The sequence below is a fragment of the Barbatula barbatula genome (assembly GCF_947034865.1).
Source record: "Barbatula barbatula genome assembly, chromosome: 16".
NCBI classification, from domain to species: Eukaryota; Metazoa; Chordata; class Actinopteri; order Cypriniformes; family Nemacheilidae; genus Barbatula; species Barbatula barbatula.
The window spans coordinates 4,971,521-4,995,162 of NC_136779.1; the positions used below are offsets into that span (position 1 = coordinate 4,971,521).

At 39.8% G+C, this 23,642-nt stretch overlaps 4 protein-coding genes across 7 annotated transcripts; 3 read left to right on the forward strand and 1 right to left on the reverse strand.

Moving 5' to 3' along the window:
• Positions 1-3,409: 3,409 nt before the first annotated feature.
• LOC306905493 (uncharacterized protein) lies at positions 3,410-7,249 on the forward strand. Of its 2 annotated transcripts, none has more exons than XM_079476139.1 (4): positions 3,410-4,013; positions 4,999-5,674; positions 5,758-5,887; positions 6,028-7,249. In XM_079476139.1, exons 2-4 carry the CDS (start codon positions 5,050-5,052, stop codon positions 6,437-6,439), a joined length of 1,167 nt encoding a protein of 388 aa, XP_079332265.1. In that variant the 5' UTR covers positions 3,410-4,013; positions 4,999-5,049; the 3' UTR covers positions 6,440-7,249. The 2 variants fall into 2 exon arrangements, with proteins under 2 accessions (XP_079332265.1, XP_079332266.1); XM_079476140.1 differs by having other exon boundaries at positions 3,975-4,183; positions 6,028-7,167.
• A 316-nt stretch (positions 7,250-7,565) lies between these two features.
• LOC306906116 (rap1 GTPase-GDP dissociation stimulator 1-B) lies at positions 7,566-11,659 on the forward strand. The gene is made up of 5 exons (XM_079477250.1): positions 7,566-7,803; positions 7,890-7,994; positions 8,473-8,595; positions 9,301-9,426; positions 9,656-11,659. Exons 1-5 carry the CDS (start codon positions 7,758-7,760, stop codon positions 10,126-10,128), a joined length of 873 nt encoding a protein of 290 aa, XP_079333376.1. The 5' UTR covers positions 7,566-7,757; the 3' UTR covers positions 10,129-11,659.
• Positions 11,440-15,417, reverse strand: syt15 (synaptotagmin XV). Of its 2 annotated transcripts, XM_079477245.1 has the most exons (8): positions 15,268-15,417; positions 13,971-14,160; positions 13,557-13,699; positions 13,171-13,466; positions 12,617-12,784; positions 12,411-12,522; positions 12,159-12,338; positions 11,440-11,882 (listed from the first exon to the last, which is right to left on the reverse strand). In XM_079477245.1, the coding sequence occupies exons 1-8, from the start codon at positions 15,272-15,274 to the stop codon at positions 11,728-11,730; spliced, it is 1,251 nt and encodes a 416-aa protein (XP_079333371.1). In that variant the 5' UTR covers positions 15,275-15,417; the 3' UTR covers positions 11,440-11,727. The 2 variants fall into 2 exon arrangements, with proteins under 2 accessions (XP_079333371.1, XP_079333370.1); XM_079477244.1 differs by having other exon boundaries at positions 11,600-11,882; positions 12,159-12,522.
• On the forward strand, positions 14,320-23,593 carry LOC306906113 (uncharacterized protein). 2 transcript variants are annotated; one of them, XM_079477243.1, is made up of 3 exons: positions 14,320-14,502; positions 15,324-15,438; positions 20,328-23,593. In XM_079477243.1, the coding sequence occupies exon 3, from the start codon at positions 20,338-20,340 to the stop codon at positions 21,685-21,687; it is 1,350 nt and encodes a 449-aa protein (XP_079333369.1). In that variant the 5' UTR covers positions 14,320-14,502; positions 15,324-15,438; positions 20,328-20,337; the 3' UTR covers positions 21,688-23,593. The 2 variants fall into 2 exon arrangements, with proteins under 2 accessions (XP_079333369.1, XP_079333368.1); XM_079477242.1 differs by lacking the exons at positions 14,320-14,502; positions 15,324-15,438 and adding an exon at positions 17,595-17,733.
• Positions 23,594-23,642: the final 49 nt, after the last annotated feature.

Sequence of the window (23,642 nt, forward strand, 5' to 3'; positions counted from 1 at the left end):
AAAGGCATTTACTCAATATTTTTGATCAACCAATCTTCTACTTCAAAATGTTTATGGGACAATAAAAGTGAGTTCAATTACTTTCGATAAAAACAAACTGAGCAGAGCATAACAGGTTTAGCTGGTGCACGCACGCACGCTCATAATAATAAAGCTACAGCTGGGGAGCCCAGTATGAGTGACCTTCTGTTGATGCCATGGAAAGTCACCCACAGAGACATCTCACCCACACAAGCATGCATACATTAGCCTCTCACATCTCTCCAACTCCCACTACATTCATGACCTGATCACCGGCACCGATGTGTTTTACGGTCGCGTTATTCCTCTGCGCCGCTTCATGATGAACGGCAGTTTTAATGGGAGAAACAAGAATTTGACTAGTGCGCCGCTTTGATGGATGCAGCGTTGTCATAGCAACACAATGGTTAAATTGCCAGCAGTACCACCAACTCTCACAGCACATTTAGGGATTTTTAAGAGACAATTGTCTTTGTGCTCTCTGTAAAATTAGGTCATTAAAGGGGGATGGAGGTGGGAGGGGCGATAACCCGAAAGTGCTTGTGTCTATAAATGACAGTAAAAAGCGATTTAAAAAGTGTGCTTTATCTCAGCAGAAAACACTTAACCAAGTCACAAAGTCGATGCTTTTTTAAGCAGGCTTAAAGACGTTTTTTCTTAACACACACCGATCTGAAGGAGCTGTCTATCATAACTGTATTTACCTACAGGCATTACTTCTTGGTTCCATTAACCCCCTCTGCTGCAGCCTATCCCCACCCAAGACAGTTGGTATGGAAACAGATACAGTAAGAACGAAGAAAGGATCCAGCCTCTTTTTTCCACTGCACATGCTGTTAACAGATATCAAAGAATAGAAGTCATTTAAGGAGATGTGTATGGAGGCCACACAGAGGATGAGATATTAGACACATTAACAATACGGCTTGCTTATCGTCAGCTCTGGAGCTATTTTTGGAAATAGCCTATAAACAATCTATGTTTAGCTTCTATCACGTTTAGCATGTTAATTGAACTGTCACACATACACAATGGGCTATGATATTGTATAGGCGTATTGCAACCTAAATTATGAATTGCATTATAAATTGAGAGTTGAATGCAAATCTTTGAGACCTTCCGCTATCTGCATCTCTCCTGGAGCTTGGCAACGGGACAACAGCAGAGCGTTTAGCATCGGCTGCCATGGGCATTCTGGATATGCTGGTGTAAGATAGCGTTTGAAGTGGAGCATGCTGTCGGAGACGCGCACAGCCTCATCAAGAGTCTTTTTATGTTAACGGAGGTTCTCATCTACGACATTTAATGTACCAGACATCAATCTTGTTCTGCAATACAGAATTTGATAAATAAAAATCAAACTTATTTGCTTCTAGGGCTTTAAATCTATACCGGTTAAAAAGCCTACGTTTAGGTATAATTGTCGAATAAGGAACAGGTATTCTGCTGTGCTGTTCAATTGCTGTTATTCTTGCAGCGCACTTAGACTTTATTCTTTCTTTTCATTCACTCAAGCACCAAGTCTGCGGATCAAACAATGACCTGAAAAATACAAAACCCCATATTCTTTTAAAATTGCAAAGGCTTTTAGATTAGATTAGATTCAACTTTATTGTCATTACGCATATACAAGTACAGTGTAACGAAATGTAGTTTTATCTGATTCATGTGAAATGAGTTAGACATCTGGCTTGGGCAATTTAAATAGAATCCAGGAAGAGCTTGGGTTTGACCTGACAAGTCCGATTTGGAGGTTGCTGAAGAAGGAAATATTTATGCTTTTCCAGCAAAAATTACATTTGACTCTCCCCTACAGTCCCCTCGAGTCTCATGTGCAGACACTTCATTCCTGACCCATAGATAATGAGCAGAAATGTGATTTGTATGTGTCTGGAGACATAGCACCCGCCTCCTTCACCATGAAAAGATCCATAAATAACGGCTCAGACTCAGTAGCGAACCCTCAGGGCGCTTTGTGATGACATTAACTACAGTAAAAAATAATATTTAAAAACCTCAAAATACTATTTTCAATTAAAGTCGGCCAATTTTCCCTATTTGATTTGTGTATTTGACTTTCAGGATCGATGCGGACTCTATCCATGTGAGATTTCTAAGTCTCACGAAAGTTATTCAAGATCATGGAGCATGTCATATGCTGTCTGAGCATGCTGCAAGAAGTTGAACGTGTGCTTACACAGGGTTGGGGCACCTTCCAGTAGCATACCGCTGGCTGACAGTACAGTTAATCAATGGGAGAGATTAATTTTGAGTGACAGTGAAACTGACCAATCATATCATTTTTCTAAATGGGCGCGCTTTGTTTTTTACTAACTTTCCGCCATCTGGGGGGTTGTTCACCAACAGTCTCGTAAAACGAAAGAAGCACACGAAGTTGGTTTGACAACCGCCAAAACACTGGGAAAGAAGAAATGCCAAAAACGTCATGCAAAACAGCATGTGGATGAACTTTGTTATCAAGTAATTTGATCAATTGTAAGCTATTTATGATTTATAAGGCAGATGTGCCTCGATTCATTCTGGTTGCTGATGTGCATTTGTTTAACGTTAGCTTTATTTGAGAAGATTAATATCTTCAATTGTGCTCCGAATACGCCGGAAGTTCTCTATACATGTCCTGTGGGTGAGTAAAAATCCCACAAAGTTGATTTTTGGGTGAACTTCCCCTTTAAATTAACATATTGTGCATGCATATTTGCAGTGTTCTGCTCAACGGTGACATTTTATCAGATAACTGTCAATTTGAATAAACGTTTAGTTCTTAATAATCTTAATATTAAGATTATTATAAGATTATAATCATAGTTTATTCGCTGGTGAATCTATGTTTAATGTCTGCTGGTTTAGCACCGGTTTTCTTTGCTGAGAGCACTCTCATGAGGTGTCGGTCATGTGGTCTATTATTCCTTTGAAGAGCACATACACGCCACACACAGATAATAATGGACATGTGTAATAATGATTTGTTTTGTATTGCGTGTTATTTTGGTCTTGTTGTGTTCGGCTTGTTGGGTTTAAAGTCTGGAGTAGCATTGTTCATGTATAACGTGGTAAGTGTGATGGAACAATGATGTATTCTCACTTCCATAGGAAAGCACAGTGAGGAAAATACCTTACTGTACTGTGGTGAGTGTGTGTGTGTTGGGGGGGTGCGCGTGCGTTCAAAACATTAATAACTCGCTGGTTTCTTTTAACTATTTTTTAATGGCAAGATTTTTTAGATAGTAATTTTAGCTTTTATAACCAGCCATTAAGACTAATTGTTTAACGAGGAACAGCTTTGGGATGGACCGCACCAATGGGATGATGGGACCATGAGACGTAGTGCATTTTCTGGGGAAACGCTGCCATCCAGCGGCCAAGTGCAGTAATTAACTAGTTAAAACCCCGTTTCCACGTTTTGGGAACGTCAGATAAGACTGATATAAATAAACATTCTTTTAAAAAAAGATGCAGAGAGGCAAACTAATATTTGAAAACTGCAATTTTTAATGCATAACGTGACAAAAAACACGCATGCATGACTTGGTTACTCTAAAAAGCCTATTTGGCTACTTTAAATACAACAAATCCGATCTAATTTAACTAACTTTTATTCAAAACATATAATTTAACTAACTTTTATTCAAAACATAATGTGAAAGGTGTAACACTGAGACAGCATAAACTGTGGTCTGTCGCGCGCGATTTATCTTTGTTCACAAACATACAACCATTTAGCTCCGGATGTTCCGCCTGTTTACGCCGACGTTCATGATTGACACAGGCCGCGCCGAATGAGATACGTCCAGAAGCGTGATTGACGGCCACATCACCCAATGAACTTACGAGCTCCTCCGACTATGGCGTCTGTGCCTCGTCTGCTGATTTGCAACCCGCTGAAACGGGATCGGTGAAGAAGGGGACCTTCGATCGGTTCGCCATGGACTGTTCTAGGATCAGTGAGGTTTAAAACGACTAACTGTAGAGCGGTAAGTAAGAATGCTGTCGGCAACTTGTGTCTGAATCGAGGTTAGCGTTCGTAGCCAGAAGAGTCCGAATGAAACAAACGTTTGGACGGTTTTGAGCACACGAAACGGTGGAATATCACGTTTCAAACATGATGGTGGCTTTGGCCTTCCCTTCTAAACATCAAAACAAGGTTATCTCCTCTCAAAGTCAACACTGACTCGTGCACTCAGATTTCTGTGTTACAGGCTTCCTATACGTGCAATAAACGCAGCATTGTGTCACATATGCATATTTGAGCATATTCTCAAATCCTGTTTAATGTCTATAGGTGGTTTTAATGTGTGGAAGCAACATACCGTCGCGCGCTCACATGCACGCGCACTGAAGTTCAGCCGCTGTCCGTGATGCACTCCAGACCGTGACGTCACGAGACCTCACCTTTATTATATGTAATGTTAACGCAGCCAGCATCACAGTGTAGTATTTATTTATAACGGTTATGTATTGTTTAAATATATGACAACATGAAAGTGACTGATAATAAAGATAGTCATATTATTATTACTGTATTTATATGATTAGTTATTTATGTTCCGGGTCACATGGTGCACAATGTTTACGTTCACACACAAAACAATTTTGTCTGACGTCATCAAACTTTTATTTTTGTAGCCCTTCCCCATCTGCCCACCTTTCATGTTTAAACTTGTTACGGTTGATAACATCATGAATATATATATATATATATATATATATATATATATATCATCATCATCATGAATATCAGTTATATATATATATATATATATATATATATATATATATATACCTGAATATCCTTCCTAAGCTGTAAATGTCACATTTCAAGTAATTTGGTTTGAATTATGTTTTATATTATTTAAATTTTTTGTTTTATATGATACAAAATGCATTCAAAGTATATTACAAAAACACTCATTGTATATACATTTTAACTATATATTTAAATTGTGTCTTATTTTCTAGGTATAAAGTTACTTTAAAAAGCTGATCGTCATTGTACCTGTGGGAGGGAAAATGGATCCCACTACGGGTATGCACATGTCGGGTGTTCCCCAGAATGCTGATCTTGTCCACGTCACTGTCAGTAACCCCATTATATCCATGTATCAGCCTCAGCCGCAACCTCAAAACATCACTCAGATCATCGCACAGCATGTGGTATCTCAAGAAGTGTCCTGCCAGGCCATACAACACGCTATTCCATCGCACATCCAAGCGCCGTCACACATCCATACTCAGTCTCACATCCAGTCACTGACACATCTACAGCCTCAACAACCTCAAGGCCATATTTCAACACATGGCCATATAACAACACAGGATCAAATAGATGGCCATAGTGCACCAACCTCTCAGGACAGTGCGGTGAACTCGGTGCAGGTCCCTTTTGCGGAAGTAGCCTCTCTGCTGGACCCTAACATGAAAAGCTCAAAGGCCCGTAAGTACCAGATCCATTACGAGGAGGTAAAAAGGAGATTGGAAGCACCTGAGAAGATGTCGCTTCGGTCTCTGGCCGCCTACACGAGAGTTAGCCGAGGTCCGGCTAGTAAGAAGACCCTGCAGGAGTCCCTCAACGTTTTTGGTCTGTCACCGAGTACCAACACGGCTGTGTCCAGCTCCTTTTCTAAACTTACCGAAGGTAAGCCTTGAAAAAGCAAACTCAAGTGTTAAGCAAAAAGAAATACACTGAGATTTCATGGTGAATCGTGTGATTTCTTTCAGGTGACACAGCGGCTCTTTGCAAAGACATGAAGGACTTTGCGCTGCAGTATGTAGATTATGAAAACATGGCTAAACAGTTGCTTCCTGAAACAAACCAGGTGCAACATTGGTCAAAAATCATTGAAACAAGGTAAAACATTGTAGTGATATTATTATAATATAATATTACAATATGATGTTTTTCACTGTAAAAAAGTATTTTAAACCAAATTGAATGCTGTGTGTGTTTGTGGTTGGATTCAAACTGTTTGTTTTGGTCGCATCAAACAGGAACTATCTTGAGGAGATGCGAAAGATTTTCAATGAACCCGTGAACAGCCACCTGTTCTCTAACGTCACGCACGGCCTCGGTAACGGAATGATGGACGTGGCACTTGACACCATAGACAACGTCATCGACAGACAAATCCGAATCCTCTCAGGAAACACAGACCCCAAACCCGAACCTCCATCGAGAAGGATCAGGAAACGCAACCGTAAGCCCAAAGCTGCCACGGAAGACGGCACACCTAAAGACAAAGGTAAAAGAGGTCGAAAGAAAGGAAAACAGATGCGTCTGGATTCCGCAGTTCCTGAGGTTCAACAGACCACAGAAATGGAGAACAACGTCTTAACGCTGGTCTCTGTGGGATATGAAACCATTTCAAGCGGACTCAACGCCACCAATGCAGGTCTTGCTTGATATCAAGGAGGGGCCCAGAGACACTGTGAATTCTGAGTGCAACATTTTTTTACAGAAAAGTTTAGTTTTATAATGTTAGACTTCTTACCTTTGCTCCAGAGTGAATACTTTTCTCCTTCTGTTTGGTCAATCACAAAGTAATGTGAGATGTGGTTCAGTGTGTAGAAAATCTTTTTTCTTAACGTGACGTTTTGAGTTTATGGTATCAATCATTCATTGAACTTAAATTTTGCAAAGAGCATACGTGCACAGACACTGTATGCTTTTAAAGTAGCATGCAAACTACTCTTTTAGAGCACTATGTTTATTATGTTAAATTTAAGCATAATAACAGTTAATTTCGTTTAACAGTTGTTTTGTTCTATATACCTAATTTTACAATCAGAGAGCAATTTTGTTATAATATAATAACATATCTTCTCGATTTGACAATTTTGTTAGTTTTCAGACTATTTATTTCCATTTCATGTCTGTTGTGTAGTGTGTTTGAACAATTGTACTCAGTAAATTTGCAGATTGCTCATCATAAACTTGGATTAAAGCATTACCTTTTTTAAACTATTTATATTATTTCTTTTTCAAGGGAAGCATATGGGTTTAGTTTATCAGTGTGGCTTTCTTTCTTTCTTCTGCAGAACACAAAAGATATTCTAAAAACGTTGGCTCTCATTTTGACTTCCATTATATGGACACAAAACACGAGGGTGAATAAATGATAACAAAATTGTAAAGTTGTTCTCATCCCACACACTTTGTGCTTTTTTCTTCAAAGAATGATGACAACCCACATCAGTTTTAAGGATTTTTCTTTCAATTATTTGAGTTATAAATTCAATACCACTCCATTCAATACAACAGCATTTGTAATCTACTGTACTCAACTTTTTAGCCTGCAGCCATTTGAGTTTGCAGAGAAAATCCACCACATGTAGTAAGATTTGTGTCCAATGATTTTGTTTGTCTGTTTATTGCTCTCTCGCTGTCTCTCTCCTCTGCCCTCTGAGAGGCATTCGCCCAGTGCTGCAGTTCACAGTAGGACCTACAGTTGGCCCTGTCCTGCACAATTCCTCCGGATTTAAAGTGTATTATTGTAAGTCTGAATCAGAGTCTGAATCTGACCAGGGGAGAAAATGAGGGATGGAGATACACATGTCTTAAAACAGAAGGACACTGGATAAACGTGGGACAGAGATACACCGAAGGAAAGGAAGGGAGAGATGGAGTCGTGTGATATTTTAGAACACAAACACAGTCGTAATCTGGGACACAAGCAAAGCTGAGAAAGTGAACAGGTAAACACAACCTCGCGTAGAAACATATGGACAGGATGGGAGCCTGTCGTTCGCTGCCCAGCACACAAACGGGTAAGTACTTAACACAATAGGAAATCTTTACTTTCTTGAACTGATTCAAAATGTTTTTAAAGAGAAAATTGATTTGATTGTCTCAGATTCAGTATGTGCTGCAATAGATGCACTCAGTGTGAGTACAGAACTTGTTGAGGAGGAACTGAAGCCATATCTGGACACATTGATGACTGTTGCCATAGAAAAAAGTGAGTCCCTGCACACATAAACCTTCATAAATACCTCAGAAGGTTATATTTGACCTGTTTTGTATAAAACCTAACTGGTATCAGCTTTTAGTTCTAAAAGCTGCTTAGTGTGTATTGTAATGGCGTGTTGGCTATGGAATAGCTAGGATAGAATAGCTGGGCATCTAAGGCTACTATCATCGGTTATTATTACCTGGGACTGATGTAATCTCTAGTCAGATTAATCTCATTAGTCATTAAGGCATAGCGTGGATCATCAGAGCACAGGTGGCTTTATTTAATGTGTCGAAGAAGATCAGACTATCTAATCCGCATTTGTCTCTCTTAGAGACACTGGGTGACAGGACTGATTAGTCAGATTGTGGTCAGGTGACTAGGCATAAGTAGATAGGAATACAGAAACACATGTTGGAGACGATCGTTTTTTGTACTTAGTTCTTGTATATTCCTTTATTGTTTTGTATGTTCTCTTCTTTAGAGAAAGGCATCGCTGAGCAGGTGGCAGACAGTGGGATTTTGCCCGTGCTGGCGCAGATTTTAAGAAGAAAGAGTACACTAACCACTCCCACAGTCAGACTGGTGGCTGAACTTGCCAGAGATCGTAAGAACAACATGTTTGAATTGAGCATATAATGTAGTGGTGAAGATATTAGCTGGTAACCAAAAGGTTGTAGGCAGGAATGTTCCAAGAAGTGATTCATGAACTGTTTGTCGCTACAAACACTTAACTTCAAGTCGCTCTAGTGACATTTATAGTTGCTTTGCTTTAAGGAAGTTTGCTCATAATGGTAGCATTTGCTAATGTCGGTTGGTTATGGGTTTGACACCCACGGAACATTTGGAAATTCTGCCAAATGCGGAAATGTAAATAAACAAGTCCTCTTACATTCTGTTCATTTCAGTTACTTAATATTGGCAGTCAAAAAACACCAAAATGACATGCACATGAAATTCTTTTGAGTAGCAAGTAAATACAGACTTCACTCTAACAATCGAGTCATACAGTTATGAACCCAGCTGCCGTGTTAAATTAACCCAAAAATACTTTGGACCCAAAGGCAACCAAGCAACCTAATGGGTTGTTTCGTTCATTTTTGACCCAACGCTGGGTTAAAGGAGGGTTTTAAGAGTGTATTTTCAAGGAATGTTTATCTGTCACAGTACCATTTTAAAATCTGATATCACTGTACCATTAAGCAGCTACTGTAATTTTGGCAAGAATGGATTTTGGACTTTGAACAACAGTAACACTTATCACTGTATTGTGTAGGATTATGTAACTTTTGTCGGTTCTGACTGCTTTCAGCTCCTGTGAAAGAGCAGTGCTTTGATACAGGCATTGTGTCTGCCCTCGTGACCTTACTGCTCAGCCAAGACCAGGACCTTCTCCTGCATGTGAGCCAAGCCATTGCCAGGATCTGCTATGACAGCAGTGAGTGAACTTTAACTTTTGTCCTCTTCACTGAGATACAATGGAAATATCAATGATGTCTAAATGCTATCCATTCTGAAAATCAATAATTCAGTTTGAAATAATTAATTTAGTATACACCATAGTTTGTTCCATTTTCTAAAATACATTGTATCACATACATTAATATTACTGTATATCTGCCATTTTGGTTTCAGTACAAAGCATTAGAAATCATTTTATTCCTCAGACCTGCAGCAGGAGAGATTCCTCAGGCTCGGTGCTGTTCCCCGTCTGGCATCGGTTCTGCTGCAGCACAGCGGGAATAAAGCACTGCGGAGCTCCTGCCTGCTGGCCCTCTGTAATCTGGCCAACATGGGTGAGGAGGACGGCACCATGCTGGCATGGGACGAGGGGGCACATTTCAGCGAGGTGGAGCGTGTGTTCCATGGCACCTCGAGATACTCGTTCGGTTTCTCTTCGTCCGTGACGGTGGTCAGGCTGAAACAGACTAACGGCCAGTACTCAGTGACCGTAGAAGTTCTTCAGCGATGCTCCACACTGCTGTGGGGCGCCAACAACGGGCGCCAGGCTGGGCACCTCTTACTGAACTTAACCCGCCTGGGAAGCTGTCCTAAGTTGTATAAAGTCATAAAATGCTCGGTGAAGAACATTCCAAGGAACCGAAGTCTGAGGGCGGCAGTGTTTCACACCCTCTTGTGAGGCTGAATGTTTAAGTGCTTTTGAACATATGAGGTGGCCTAAAAGGTGATCTTGTGTAAACCACTTCCCAAAATGTAAGGACCTAATTTCAGCCTTGTGTATTAGAGAGTGGAACCTTAAATTATTTTCCAGTAATAACAAATATAGGACGTAACTGCATTCAGTGTCCTATTCCTCAAAGGGGACGGGTAACAATCAAGAGTCAGCAAAGCAAGTCAAGTCACAAGATGTTGTGTCCAGGCAGTTTAAATCTGTATGGGCATAGAATACGGGAACAGGTGCAAGACACCAAGCTGCAATCTGCTAGCCTTTCTGAACTGTGTGATTAGTCCATAAGAGGCCTTACAGTAGTGGATTATCTAGACCCAGTGTTCAGGGTCAGTGCAGCTACACTCACCAAGGCCAACATGCAACTGTGTTAAATGCTTGTTTGCTTCAACGCAAGTTATTCTTTGGAAATCTGAAATGAATACATTAACACCCTGTTCACACTGTCAGTGACTGGCAGCGGCAAAGCAACACGATCACCTTCATTCCAAATCTGGCTTGCAGACTTCCGAAAAAAGGAAGTAGGCGTGTCTAGTAGCGGTGCCACAAAGTTGAGAACTGTTCAACTTTATGCAAATGATGGGATCGTCTACCAATTGTACTAAAACTGGGCAGCTATTTAAGTCAATAGCACGACAACGGGAAGATATTTCTAAAATCGCTGGCAAAAATTTTTAAGAATTAAATAGCATATCCGATCAATAATTAAACCTGAAATGAACTGTACTTTAAGTTTGGTTTTCTAAGCTTAAAGGTCCAGTATATGAAATTTAGCGGCATCTAGCAGTGAGGTTATGAATTTCAATCATGGCTCACTCCACCCTTCCATTTCGAAGCTATACTGCTGCTGACACAGCACTAAGATGTTGTCATGTTTTCGCTTCTTTGCCGAGGGGGGTAACATATTTATGAAACACGCTCTGTAGAGAAGTTTGTCCATTTAGGGCAACCGTAGAAACAACATGGAGAATTCCGTTTAAGGGGACCCACGGTGTATGTAGATAGAAATAGCTCATTCTAAGGTAATAAAAACAACGCTTCAATATATAAGGTCTTTATACATCTCTAAAGACGTATGTATACTATATTGCATTTCTGCCAATAGATCCTGCAAAAAATAACACACTGGACCTTTAAATTGAGCTAAAATCACCATTTCCAGCGGCCACATTGAGTCCTTGCATTCCTCCCCATTCATTGTAATGTCAGTGGCGCATCTTGTTAATATATGAGGTTTATAATAAATGAACATATTTATAAATGGGCTTAAATTGTAGCAAATAACTTTTAATCTAAATCATTCTGCACAATTCATAAGGTTTGGGAACCTTGTGTTTGTAAAATGAAGTGTATTTTTGCTGCCTCCACCAAGTCACACTGTTGTTCTAATGTGACTTTGTGTAACATCCTCTCTCATTCAAAAGTTTGTAATTACAAGCAAACCTCATTCACATTTGTGCTATCAATAAAACGTTCTCCTTTCCTTTTGTTTAATTCCATTCTGTGACATCAGTAGTGAAAGTAAAATAACACTTCCCAGGACGGCTAGATTTAAACTTGATGCATGATTGTAAGCGTTGAAGCCGTTCCCAGTGCGTGCCATTCCCTGACCAGCTCCTGGGGTTTGCTGACCATGTCGTTCCAGTGGTCCAGCTCTTGGCCTCTCGCATACATGAACGGTCCGATGACCACCACCCCCAACGACACTGCAAAACACATCAACATTCTATTTTACATGTTGACTATTATAATGTAAAGTGGGGTCAAATGTCTATGACTATTTGTATCTATGTTTCTGCTTTATATGTTGCAATAATTTACTTTTTGTATTACCCGCATTCTTATTATGCCGGTTGATAATATAATTATTTGCATGTATACTGATTTTTCTATGCGTTCGGCATGCTTGTTTTGCATTTTTACAGGGTTCTCCACAATGTTAGACTATAGACTGACCATAAACAAGATTGAAAGACATTTACCTGGCTTCTCTGTGATTGGCTGCTGGATTTGTAGGGACAGGCAGGCTGTGTCCAGCTGCACGGGTAAAAGTCTGAAGGTAAGCCTTTCATTAAAAGACGGACTGTTGCCTTTAGCCACGGTTGTCCATTTGTTTCTCACCACCTTAGTGTGTATCTTCAAGGAGACCTGGACACATACACCTGACCCACCCATTATACAGGTGAGTTCACAAAACACTGGCCGTAGACATTTTAGTCGTAGCGAAATCTCACCAGCATCACTGCCGCACTGCAGACCTCGTGCTCTCAGAACAACCACAGTAAGGCGACGCAAAGACGGATTGTAATTCAAAGACACCTGGATGTCACCATTCTTAGATGAAGGCTAGAACAGCAGTAATAAACATTAGGGCAATGCTCCTGCTCTCAAAGCAATTCTGGAATGAGTGTATTGTTGAATACTGTATCAAGTACTGTACTTGATCGCTCTCACTGTCCAGATCCCGCCACTGAACTTTGCCTGCTGCCTCCATTAGTTCTGTATGTCTCAAGGGTATCCAAATCTGCCCAATGAGGTGATGCTTCCTCTGCTCAACAGTGAACAAACTCATGTGCACAGAGCACAGGTCCACACAGCTGTTGGATACCTGTTAGACAGAAGATGGGTTTGTGTAGTGTAATACAAAATATTTACCATAATATTAATAATTTATATTGCTCTCATTTTGTCTGCAATGCAAGTGAATTACACTTTAAAACATTTTCCACTCCTAAGAGGAAAAATTCTGTCTGTAATTAGTTGTCTGTGATTGTAAACAACATTTGACCAAAGTTTAACGAACCCTCTTGAAATGGCCAGTAGATGGCGACATCAGCTATAGATCTTGTAATTCCAAGGTGTAATTTTGTAAAATTGTCAACTTTTGACAAGTTATTGTAAAGAAAATGAATTCACAAACCTAACAGTAAAACCTGTCTGATGGTGGGAGATCTAAAACTATATCTAAACTATATCTATAACTTTTTCCACAACCTGAAACACAAAGCTGTCGTTGAACGTCGGATGACGTCCCTTTCGCTTCGCCTTGGCCTGCCGATGACGTCGTTCATCTGAAGGCAACAGATGAAGTTTGACCAGCGTGATGTTACCCTGACACCGAGAGGGCAGGTTAGCGGCGCGGAGCAGAGACACAACCAGCTGCTCTCGCTCATCCTGGTACCGTAAAGCGAACCACAGACGCACAGCCGAGCCGTTCGGTAGGGCCCACTCGCTGGGCTCCTCCGGAAGCTGGTACAGGTCGGGTCTTAAGCTGCCAAGAGGAAACCAACCTCAAGAACGACAGAGAGAGAAGACAGAATAAAAGACATGAATAAATTCTCTTGATCATTTGTGAGCTTTATAATTCCAATCCGACATACTCCCTACTGTTAAAGAGCCTCGCTGGGTGTGCAGGTCAGGGTGGTGTTCCCATTCCTCAGCATCCTCTCTTCCCCCCTTCTTCTCCTTAATTTGAGATGCTCTCTTGAATCGAGGAGGTACAATGAAAGGAATATCACCCGTGCTGTTAAAGATATTAAGAATATTTAAAAACAATTATTTTCACATTTTAGCATACAGAAAATGTAATGAGGTGACCAATAGTTTTTTAGAGATGTGAATATTTGAAATTTAAATGCACTTTCTACACCAACGCATGGCAACTAAAAGCTATTTAATATTTCCACAATTATATCACGGAAAAAATATTTCAATTATTGAATGTGTTTTTAGCAAATCACAATTTACACAAATGTAGTAATTGGCACTGGAGTTAAGCAACAGCTGTTATTTACCCATAGCTGTCGTTCTCTGATGTCTGGAGCACCGGAGTGATGCATCGTGGGATTATGGGGGTGGTTGGTATCAGTCCCCGGTAAAGTACTTGGGCCTCCCTCTTCCTCCACAACAGATAGACCGATACCCCAGCCAGCAGAAGCAAGAGAAATGCTGCAGATAGTCCACAAGCCAATGCCACAAGTAGATCTAATGGCACGAACACAAAATAAACTCTTTTATTTAGTTTCTCCACCCCTCTCACATTAGGACATGGTTTTGCTTTAAGTGAACTTAATGTGTCACACTATTGGACGTTGTCTTTCCTTTATTTTTTTTAAATAGACGTGTCAAATGTCTTGTGTCAACACACTTTAATGGTGCATGCGAGAGGTGGGGCATTTGTGTCGCTACTGAAAAAACACTGCATGTATTACTAAAACAACTTTATTTCCCTTAGCTCAACACTTTGTGTACTGTCATTGTTTCTGTGGAGAATTTACAGTAACCACCTGGAGAAAGCGGAAGGTGTGTGAAGCAAATTTGGAAAAGGTCTGTCATTTATTTATTACTTTAACACTTTATTGAACAATAGATTTAAAACTTAAGTTAATATTGAACTTCTCACATTTTGTCATGTCATAGCATAATTCTGCAGGTTACAATGTCAACGAAAACTTAAATTTAAAACTCAAAATCATCTTAAAGAAATAGTTTACACTGTCATCATTTACTCGACTTTCTTTCATCCGCAGAACACAAAAAAAGATATTTACACAAAAGTTAGTATCCGAACAGCACTGGCCCCCATTCACTTCTATTGTATGGACACAAAACCAATGCAAGCGAATGGGGGCCAACACATTCTTCAAAACAACATCTTTTGTGTTCTGCGGAAGGAAGAAACTCATGCAGATTTGAGATGACATCACTTTAATACTTTTATAATTGTTTCAGTTAACAGATATTTATGAGGCAAAGAAAAAAAATATGGATGATTTGTATATATTTAAGCATATGTCTTGTATTCTATCGTGAGAATCTGTCATTCTCAAACCGAGCATTAGTTAACTGGTTTAACCATTTGCTCAGTAGTGTGTTATGGCACACGTGCTGTATATCAAATCCATTTAAAGAGTTATCACTTTTCCCTACATCTTACAATACTTGGAAATTGTTTCTGACACAATTTAAGTTGCATGAGATGACCGAACACTGTTCAAATATTTGCATCTGGCAAAACAAACAAAACATGATGCATTAAGATGGGTTAGCAAGGACATGGTTAGTTTAGGTTTGTAATAATATTTTACTCACCAGCCATAAACAACCACAGTTACTGTCTAAATCCTATCTGATGCTTCTCTTTTTAGTTCATCATTGGTTTCCCATGTTGCCATTATGCCCGGTCTCACTGGTTCTCTGATCTTCCATTGAGAGTAGGCTTTGGATTCAGTGTGGGTCACTAGGTCCCCGAAGGCTTCCCAGGTTAGTTAATCAACACCATGTAAAAACCTGATATGTGCTCAGCCAGCTGCAGAATTCATTACCAAACAAACACCAAGTCTGAGCATGCAGAGGGGGCATAGAAAGATTCACAAGCAGTTCACAAGTTAAATGAACTTCTGACGAAACCAATTTGTTGAAGCAAGCACAGGCAGCAATTAAAGACACCAATGTTCACATTTACGCATTTTGAAAACGCTTCATATTGTATTTGTGCATGCATGCCCTGGGAATCAAACCCATGACCTTGGTACTAACACCATAGTTTGCTAATACAGCTTCTGTTGAGCTATAAACAGTTAATCCTTTTTTGGTTCTAAATGTTCTTTGTAGTGATGTTCTTTCAAATACATAACCATAAGAACCTTATATTAAAAAGAAAACCCTTTTCCGTAGGTGTATTTGTCTGAGTTGGATTCTTTCTTTAAATGAAAGCCCATCTATGGTTTCCCGCTAAGTTTAGTTAACACGCAGCCTTCACAAAGGGTTAATGAATAACCTATGGACAAGAGTTTATCAGGTGCTGTAATCAGGTAACACATATGCTGTTCCCACAATACAATAAAGGTTCTGTGTGTAGTTTTTTAGAGCATCTATTGACAGAAATGCAATATAATATGTCTTTAGAGGTGTATAAAGACCTTACATAATGAAGCGTTATGTTTTTATTAACGTAAAACAAGTTATTTCTATCTACATAAACCGCGGGTGAAAATTCGTCATGTTGTTTCTACAGTAGCCCTAAACGGACAAACTGCTCTACAAAGTGTAAGTTTCATAAATACATTATGTCTTTCGGCAAAGAATCAGAAAACGTGACGAAATCTTAGTCCCATGTCAGCAGAAAGGGAGTGGTGGAGTGCAACCTTACCACTAGATGCCACTTAAATCTCCTCATAGCTCCTTTAAGGGAGTTTCTATATAGTTTCTATATAATGTAATAATACAATAAAATTTAATGCAATATGTGATATAATATAGTATAATATTATAGTATAATGTAAGTTTGCATGTTCTCTGTGGTTCACCGTGGGTTTTCTTCTAGGTAGCCTATGCCATTAAATCAAATCAATAAACCAAAAACAAAAAAATATACTATAATAAATATAAAAATGAAATAGTACATACATGCATTTGCATTAATTGCATTCATTTACAAAACAGAAATGAAGGCTCCCATTGCATACTTTTAGTTCTAAAATCTACAGTATTTGTATATAATATGATAATATTTCCTAAATCATTTCTGGAACATCGCTCTTTCGTTGTTAACTGTAATGTATTTAATAATGTAATGTAATGTTTTAATGCTACTAAATACTTGTACTAAATTCAGGCGTTATTTCTGGGTTTGTGATGGGAAATATCCCAAATCTGAGGTGTCCTGAACGCAGCACAAGCGTCCTACTTAGTATAAAATTAAGTTAAGAGGCTGAGCCTGCTTGACAAAACACTTTATAATGCAGGGGGAAATGCACATATACCTGACACAAGTGATTTAAAGTAACAACAAACAGTTTCTGTGTTATTATATCAACAAGACCTTGTTACTGCAACAGGTTACAAACTGTTCCGTAAAGAGACAAAAGGTTTATTCAAGGCCAATTCAACATATAAACAATCAGAATAATCTTGATTTTGTCATCATTTATTTTTCTTGTTTGCTGTTGTATTATAATGAAACAGGTAAACTGAGTTATTTCAGGTGCATGTATTGCAACAATACGTGACAGATGAATCAGAAAGATGGCTCTGACAATCAAAGACATATACAAAATCTCCCAGCATCCACAAAATCTCAAAGTGGCTGTTTTCATTGTTCCCATGACAACTTAAAAAAAAGACTCCTATTGAGCATGGCTGTTTCCATAGCAACGGAAAGACGGACTGGTTGAGATGGAATGAGTAAGAGGCAGAGGCTACGATTGTGTGTATGAAAAGAGACAGAGTAACTGGTTGTGCATGTTAAAGGATGTCTGGTTTGTCGCTTCTGATTTCTGTCTCTCTAAACACCTCACACACAATGTATCCCACTCCCTGACGGGCACGCAGCCCTCCTTGCCTTCGCACCATTTCAGTGTGTGTCTCTTCACGCCACCTCCCCTTCCACCGTGTATTTTACTCTGAAACAGAGCCTGTGGTGGGTAATCAGATGGCAGCAGTTGATAATCCGACAGCACTCCCACTCGGTCCTGTTCACATGGACCAGAGAGAGCGAGAGGAGAGGAGAGAAGCTGGCTGGGCTGTGGGGAAGGAGGCGAGAGGAGGAAGTGGGAGGTATGTACGTCGTCTGCATGTGTGTGTGGAGGGGAGAAGGGCTTGTTGACTTACCTGTGGTCTTAAGGGAAGCCGCAGCTGTGTCTGTGTAAAACAAGAGCTTTGAGTAGAGAGAGGTTGACCATGATTGCTAACAAGAGCAGAAGGTGATGTATTTTTATTTTATTATCATTTCAGTGATTTCATGAGATGTCTATTGAATTGTGTATGTTTCCATGAACGCTTATGTGTGTGTATGAACATGTTTCCTAGCGCAGGTGTACTGTAGAGGTGGGGGTTAGGATGTGGGTTGAAATGGGTTACCGGTGGACCTTGACTGTTATTTTTAGATGCAGTGGGTAGTGTCATGTTTTCCCATGATGGCTGTGTGGACACAACATCTGTTATTGTTTGTCGCAAGAGTTTTGGTCAATTAGCAAAGGCTATTTTCAAGATCACACGTTGGGTTTAGTGCATTACTTTTCTACCCAGTTTTTCTGAAGTTGTGGGCTACGTTTTTAAACAGCTTAAAGGAATAATTTACTCTTAAATAGCGTTTCTATCATTTATTCACCATCATGTCAAGATATTTTAAGAAATGTCTCAGTGGTTTTGTGTCCCATACAGTGGAGGTCAATGAGGGACAATGTTATTTGGTTACCAACATTCTTCAAAATATCTTATTTTGTGTTCTGTAGAAGAAAGATAAGTCATACAGGTTTGGAATAACATGAACAGCCATTTTCAGGTGACATGTCTCTATCTAAATTATTTATTTTTTTCGTTCCCAGTTTCTATATGTGACAGTCTATTGTGTTATACATATATGTTTGTGTGTATGCTTCAGGTGCATGAGCTTCCTAAAGTATAGATATTTCATCATCTCATGCAAACTTAAACTTAAAACTTTGCAAATGTACAAGATCCACACGTCACTCCTCTCTTCATTAGGTTACATTGGTTCCAGTCGCTCGCTTCAGATTTACATACCCGGCAGATCCCTGCACACTGTAAATGAACAACATCTTGTGGTGCCAACCAAAAAAGTGAATAAAATCTCACACATGCCTTCTTTGAGTCTGTTCCACATTTGTTTAATGATGCTGCTACAAGATCAGCAAGATTCTGTAGCCATCTTTAAGAATCGTCTAAAAAAACATCTCGATTAGTACTGACTTTTATTTCTTACCTTTTAAAAAAACTTAGCTTTTAATACTGTGGTGGGCTACATGAGATCAGTTTTTACAGCACTTATGCTTTTTGGTGTCTTATATGTTGTTCAATTTACTTCTATTGTTTACCTCATTTGTAAGTCCCTTTGGATGAAAGCGTCTGCTTAATGACTAAATGTAAATATAATGTGTTTCAATTCTACATAGTTTTGCAGCATCAGATTTCTATGCATACCTGCTTTAAAAATGAATTTTATATTGTGATCAAAAGACCCACTAAATTACACAGCTTTGTTCAATGCATTGACTTGAAACAGGAAGTTACGGCAGGACATATAGAGTTGCTCCTCCCCCTTTTAAAATTGTATTTAGTTTACTCCACACCTTGGAATTGGATCAGAAGTGCAGATTGAATACAATTAAAAAACAAATGTTTTTTTTCCATTCTGGTAGACGTGAGAGATTGTATGTTTTGAATGCTTACTGTATATCTGTAGGTTTTAGATATCCTCAAGGAAAGCATATTCACCCTAAAAGCTCAAATAAATAAAAGGTTTTTGATTTCACAGGGACTTTAAGTCACCACAGAGAGACATTAACAAACATAACATAATGATCAAGGATCTTAGCTGATAACACGCAGTGACCTTGAAGAATTAGACGATTGCAGCTATATGGCGTAACAGCTAAATGGTGTGTTAGGTTTGTATTGTACAGCATTAACGTGTGACTAGAACAAATGCCACAGATGAGAGCAGAGAGTTCACCAGGGCCAGTGTGAAGTCAGTGTGTGCTGACGGTAGGGAGTAACAGACCAGCAGTAGTCCCAAAAGTATCTCCCAAAAAATCTGCTAGGGTGTTTGAAGTGAGTTGTAAACATGAAGAGGCCTTCCGCACATTCACTCAATGCTCTCAGGGGTGCTTCCAAATAAAAGACTGAAGCTATTATCATTTTCTGTCTGGATCCTGCTTTAAATCCATTCCTTTTAATATAGGAAACTTTATTTCTTGAAATCAACAAGTTATCATTTTAAATCTGCTGGAACTCGAGTTGTTTAGGAACTCGACAATTTTTACAATACAGCATGTCCCTCTCTTTTGGGACGAGCTAACAGAGAACGTTCACAGACGTTTGGCTAATGTTCTCTAAAGGTCCTCTCAATTAACAATGTTTGTACAGTAATGCTAAAAGAGCGTTTTAACAACATTATATGTCATTGCTAAATGTACAAAAAAATGTTTATATAAAAAAGTTAATCGTCGTTTTGCAAGGTTAATTGCCAGCAAGGACCATTAATGACGAGAATCCAGTTTTACGCTGGGCATAAAAGATTTAGGGGCTTTGCAAGTACAGTATTGAAAGTTAAAGGTCTTGCATTAATTATAATATAAACACTAATGTGGATATTTTTATAATAACTTTCTGTTTGTCTTTCTTGGTAGTAACTTCACAATGGAGGAACGAAAACGCCCAACATCTGAGATCTACCTCCCAAGCATCAACCTTGGATCTGTAGTTGCTGAAACGCTGGACGACCATGAACTGCCGATCATTTCTTTGTCCAAAAGCTCCACAGAAATGGTGCACGAATCTGCTCAACGCATGGAGGTCCCATGGTGCCGACAGCTTTCACAGAAAAGAGCCAGCAACACGGCCTGCACTGTAAGACCCGCTAGCCTGGGTGGACCGACGACGGTCCCTATGACCTTGTGTGACTATGAACAGGGCAGCATGTGCAGTAGAAACAACACCACCGAGACTGTAATCTGGCACGGAGGAACTGCAAGACCCTGGAGCATCACGGATGGCTCACCCAGAAGGACTCCATCTCAAGATCTGCTCCAAAATCTGAGAATGCCGTGCTCACCTTCCACAAATAGGGTGAAGGGTCTGCGGAGCAGAGAGGGATGTTGCAGACCTGCTGAGAATTTGACAGGATGCAGTTGCTGTAGAATGACTTGTCGGATGGATTCTTCGTCTATTAACAATAGCTTCTCGCAACAGGTTGCGAATACACTGGGCCACGCTCAGAGTAACTGTGAAAGACAACATTTAACTCCATGCCCCAGGTGTACATGTGCCGGACAGGTGATGAACGTTGGCTGTCTAAGGAACGCTTGCAACGTTGTTTCCTGTCCTGGACATTTGATTTCACGGTCAGCTTGCGCAGGAAGTCCATGTCCAGCTCAAAGGTCACTGCTCCATTCCGGCTTGCTTGCATTTCCACCACTTGTATCCTCCATCAGCGAGACCAAACTGGACAGCCGGAGCTCCGGGCACTGTTGCAGATCTGAATTAAGAGGACAAAACTCATCCTGCCTCAGAATCGAGCGGACAGACCTGCAGACTAGACTTAACAGGGCAGTGAAAGATGCCACCACCATGACGTCAAGCCATGAGCTCAAAGACATTGGCGTGCAGACCTTGTCCTATGTTAACTCTGTTTCCCACGTGTTCCCTGAAATCAGTTTAAGGACAGATCCTAACTCTGAGACGTGCTTTGAACAGTCTGATACATGTCCGAGGACCCCCGTGAAGGAGGTGGAGTGGGACGCTGAGGGTATGACATGGGAGGTATATGGTGCATCTGTGGACCCTGAAGAACTTGGCCTGGCGATCCAGAGGCATTTGGAGCTTCAGATCAAAGAGACGGCTGCTGCCGCGGCTGCCGGAAGGGAAGACTCCACAGATACTGTCAGCAGCCTGGCGTTCCAGCAAAGGCGACGCAAGAAGAGCGAAGGGATTATAAATGCTCTGCGCAGCTCGGCGTGTTGCACTAATCCTAATACTGTAGGAGACTGAGGCAGGTCTGGTGATGTTCAGAACCGTGTTGCCAGCTAACGGAGCGAAAAGCTACTTTGGAAAGTTTAAAGATTGTGGTGTGTACTTACTGCACCTTCTAATACTGCCATGTTCTTGTCTCGACCTCCTATTATATCCTCCATTTTTGGGGAAAATATCCCAATGTGATGAACGCTGAATGTTAGTCCTTCTTTAAGTAACAGGCTAAGAGTGTTTTGATTCTGTTTGTTAAATTTGCAGAAGTTCAGCAAACAGCAGATTACTTAACAAGGAACCTTATAGGTAGCCTCAGCCGCTGCATTACCAAACGTACGATTGTACGAACTTAGGAAATATTGCACAAAAAAATGGTCCGAGATGGCGGATGTCAATGGCTGGAAATTCATTGTTAGAAAGGTACTGAAATTGACAGAGATTGGTGTCTCATTCAATAGCAAGTAAACTGGATCTCTACAACATATATTTGTATCAGGCCTGAAAAAATCTCTTTGTTTTGCAAACTCTTTGCTTGTCACTTCACATGTTTGTCAAATAGTCTCCTCCTGTCAAGGCGGTTGGCCAAAATAAATCACAATGAGAACCATTCTGCAGGTCTTCCCCAATTTAATAAAAGCCCACAGGGCCCCCTGGAGCAAGATCTGGGAGTTAGTTAGTCAATCCGCTTGTTGGGTTGTGACGTAGGAAATACTTTTTTGGGGTCCAAGCCTCTACTCATTTCAAGTGAGGGTACTACTGAAAGAACCGTTTAGATAGTACAACTATTTATTCATATCACACCTTTAATCAAAACCTTTATTAACTCCAAGGTCTCCAGGCTAATGGAGTCTAAGGAATATTTTAATAATACATAGAAAATGAATGGCTGTCTGGCCATCTGGGATTTTATTATGGAGATAAAGGTTAGGTTGTTTTATATTAGCGTTTTTGTTGTTTGCCCTTGGCTTTTGATAGAGCCCATGGACCCGGAAGCCATGTGTGACGTCTGACTTAACAAACAGATTTTGATCTAAAAAAACAGTACACTACTATAATACACAACTACGGTATCCAGAAATTCTACATTAGCATATATATTAATTTAATAACTATTAAGTTTTTCTTTGTTGTTGCTGATGTAAAAACTGATTTCCTCTGCCGAATTGGTTTTTGACGGTGGGTCAGTGTGGGCTCAAAGCCAGAATCAATAGACAGAGCTAAAAATATGAATGCTGGAGAGTTGGATTGTGGGTGCGTAAAGCTGGGTTCCTATCAGACCTATCAGACCATGATCAACAAATATAGACTCAAGGTCAGTGTTTCTGTTCTTCTGTGCTTTAATATAAACTAGCTAATTCCCAGTACTAGTCCGATAGTCCACAATCTCAATTAAAAACGAAAACACATACATATGCACTTGGGTTTTGGTTCCAATGTGAATTTAATTGTTAAGAACCATTGTATAGGCGAACATTATTTCGTCCACTTTTGAATATACATATTTATAAAGCTACATTTTCATGATTAACCATATTTTTTGTAACATAATATTACAGCGTTCACGATACTTTATTTATGATCACATGTTTATAACTTTATCATATACAGAATCCGTTTTTTTGGTTAAGGTTGTAATCCAAGCGTCTGTCCATTTTTTCATTATGTTCATTTATAGCCTGAAATAAATTGTAGTAATGTAAGTACATTTCTGACCAAATCAACGGGGTGTGCTTCATACATTGCTTTTGTTTTTCTTTGCCTCTGATTTTCTTTTGGACCAGAACATTGTGATTTAACATAAGAGAGACATTACTGGGTCAACACAGTGTGATGAAAAAGCTTTATATAGGCTTTCTACGGCAAAAACTATACCAATGGGTTTAATATTGCAAATACTGAATGTCTTGAAACATACAATAAAGAGGTTGGTAAACAACTCTGTTTCTAAGGCTGGTACTGAAAAACAGTGTGCGCGCCAT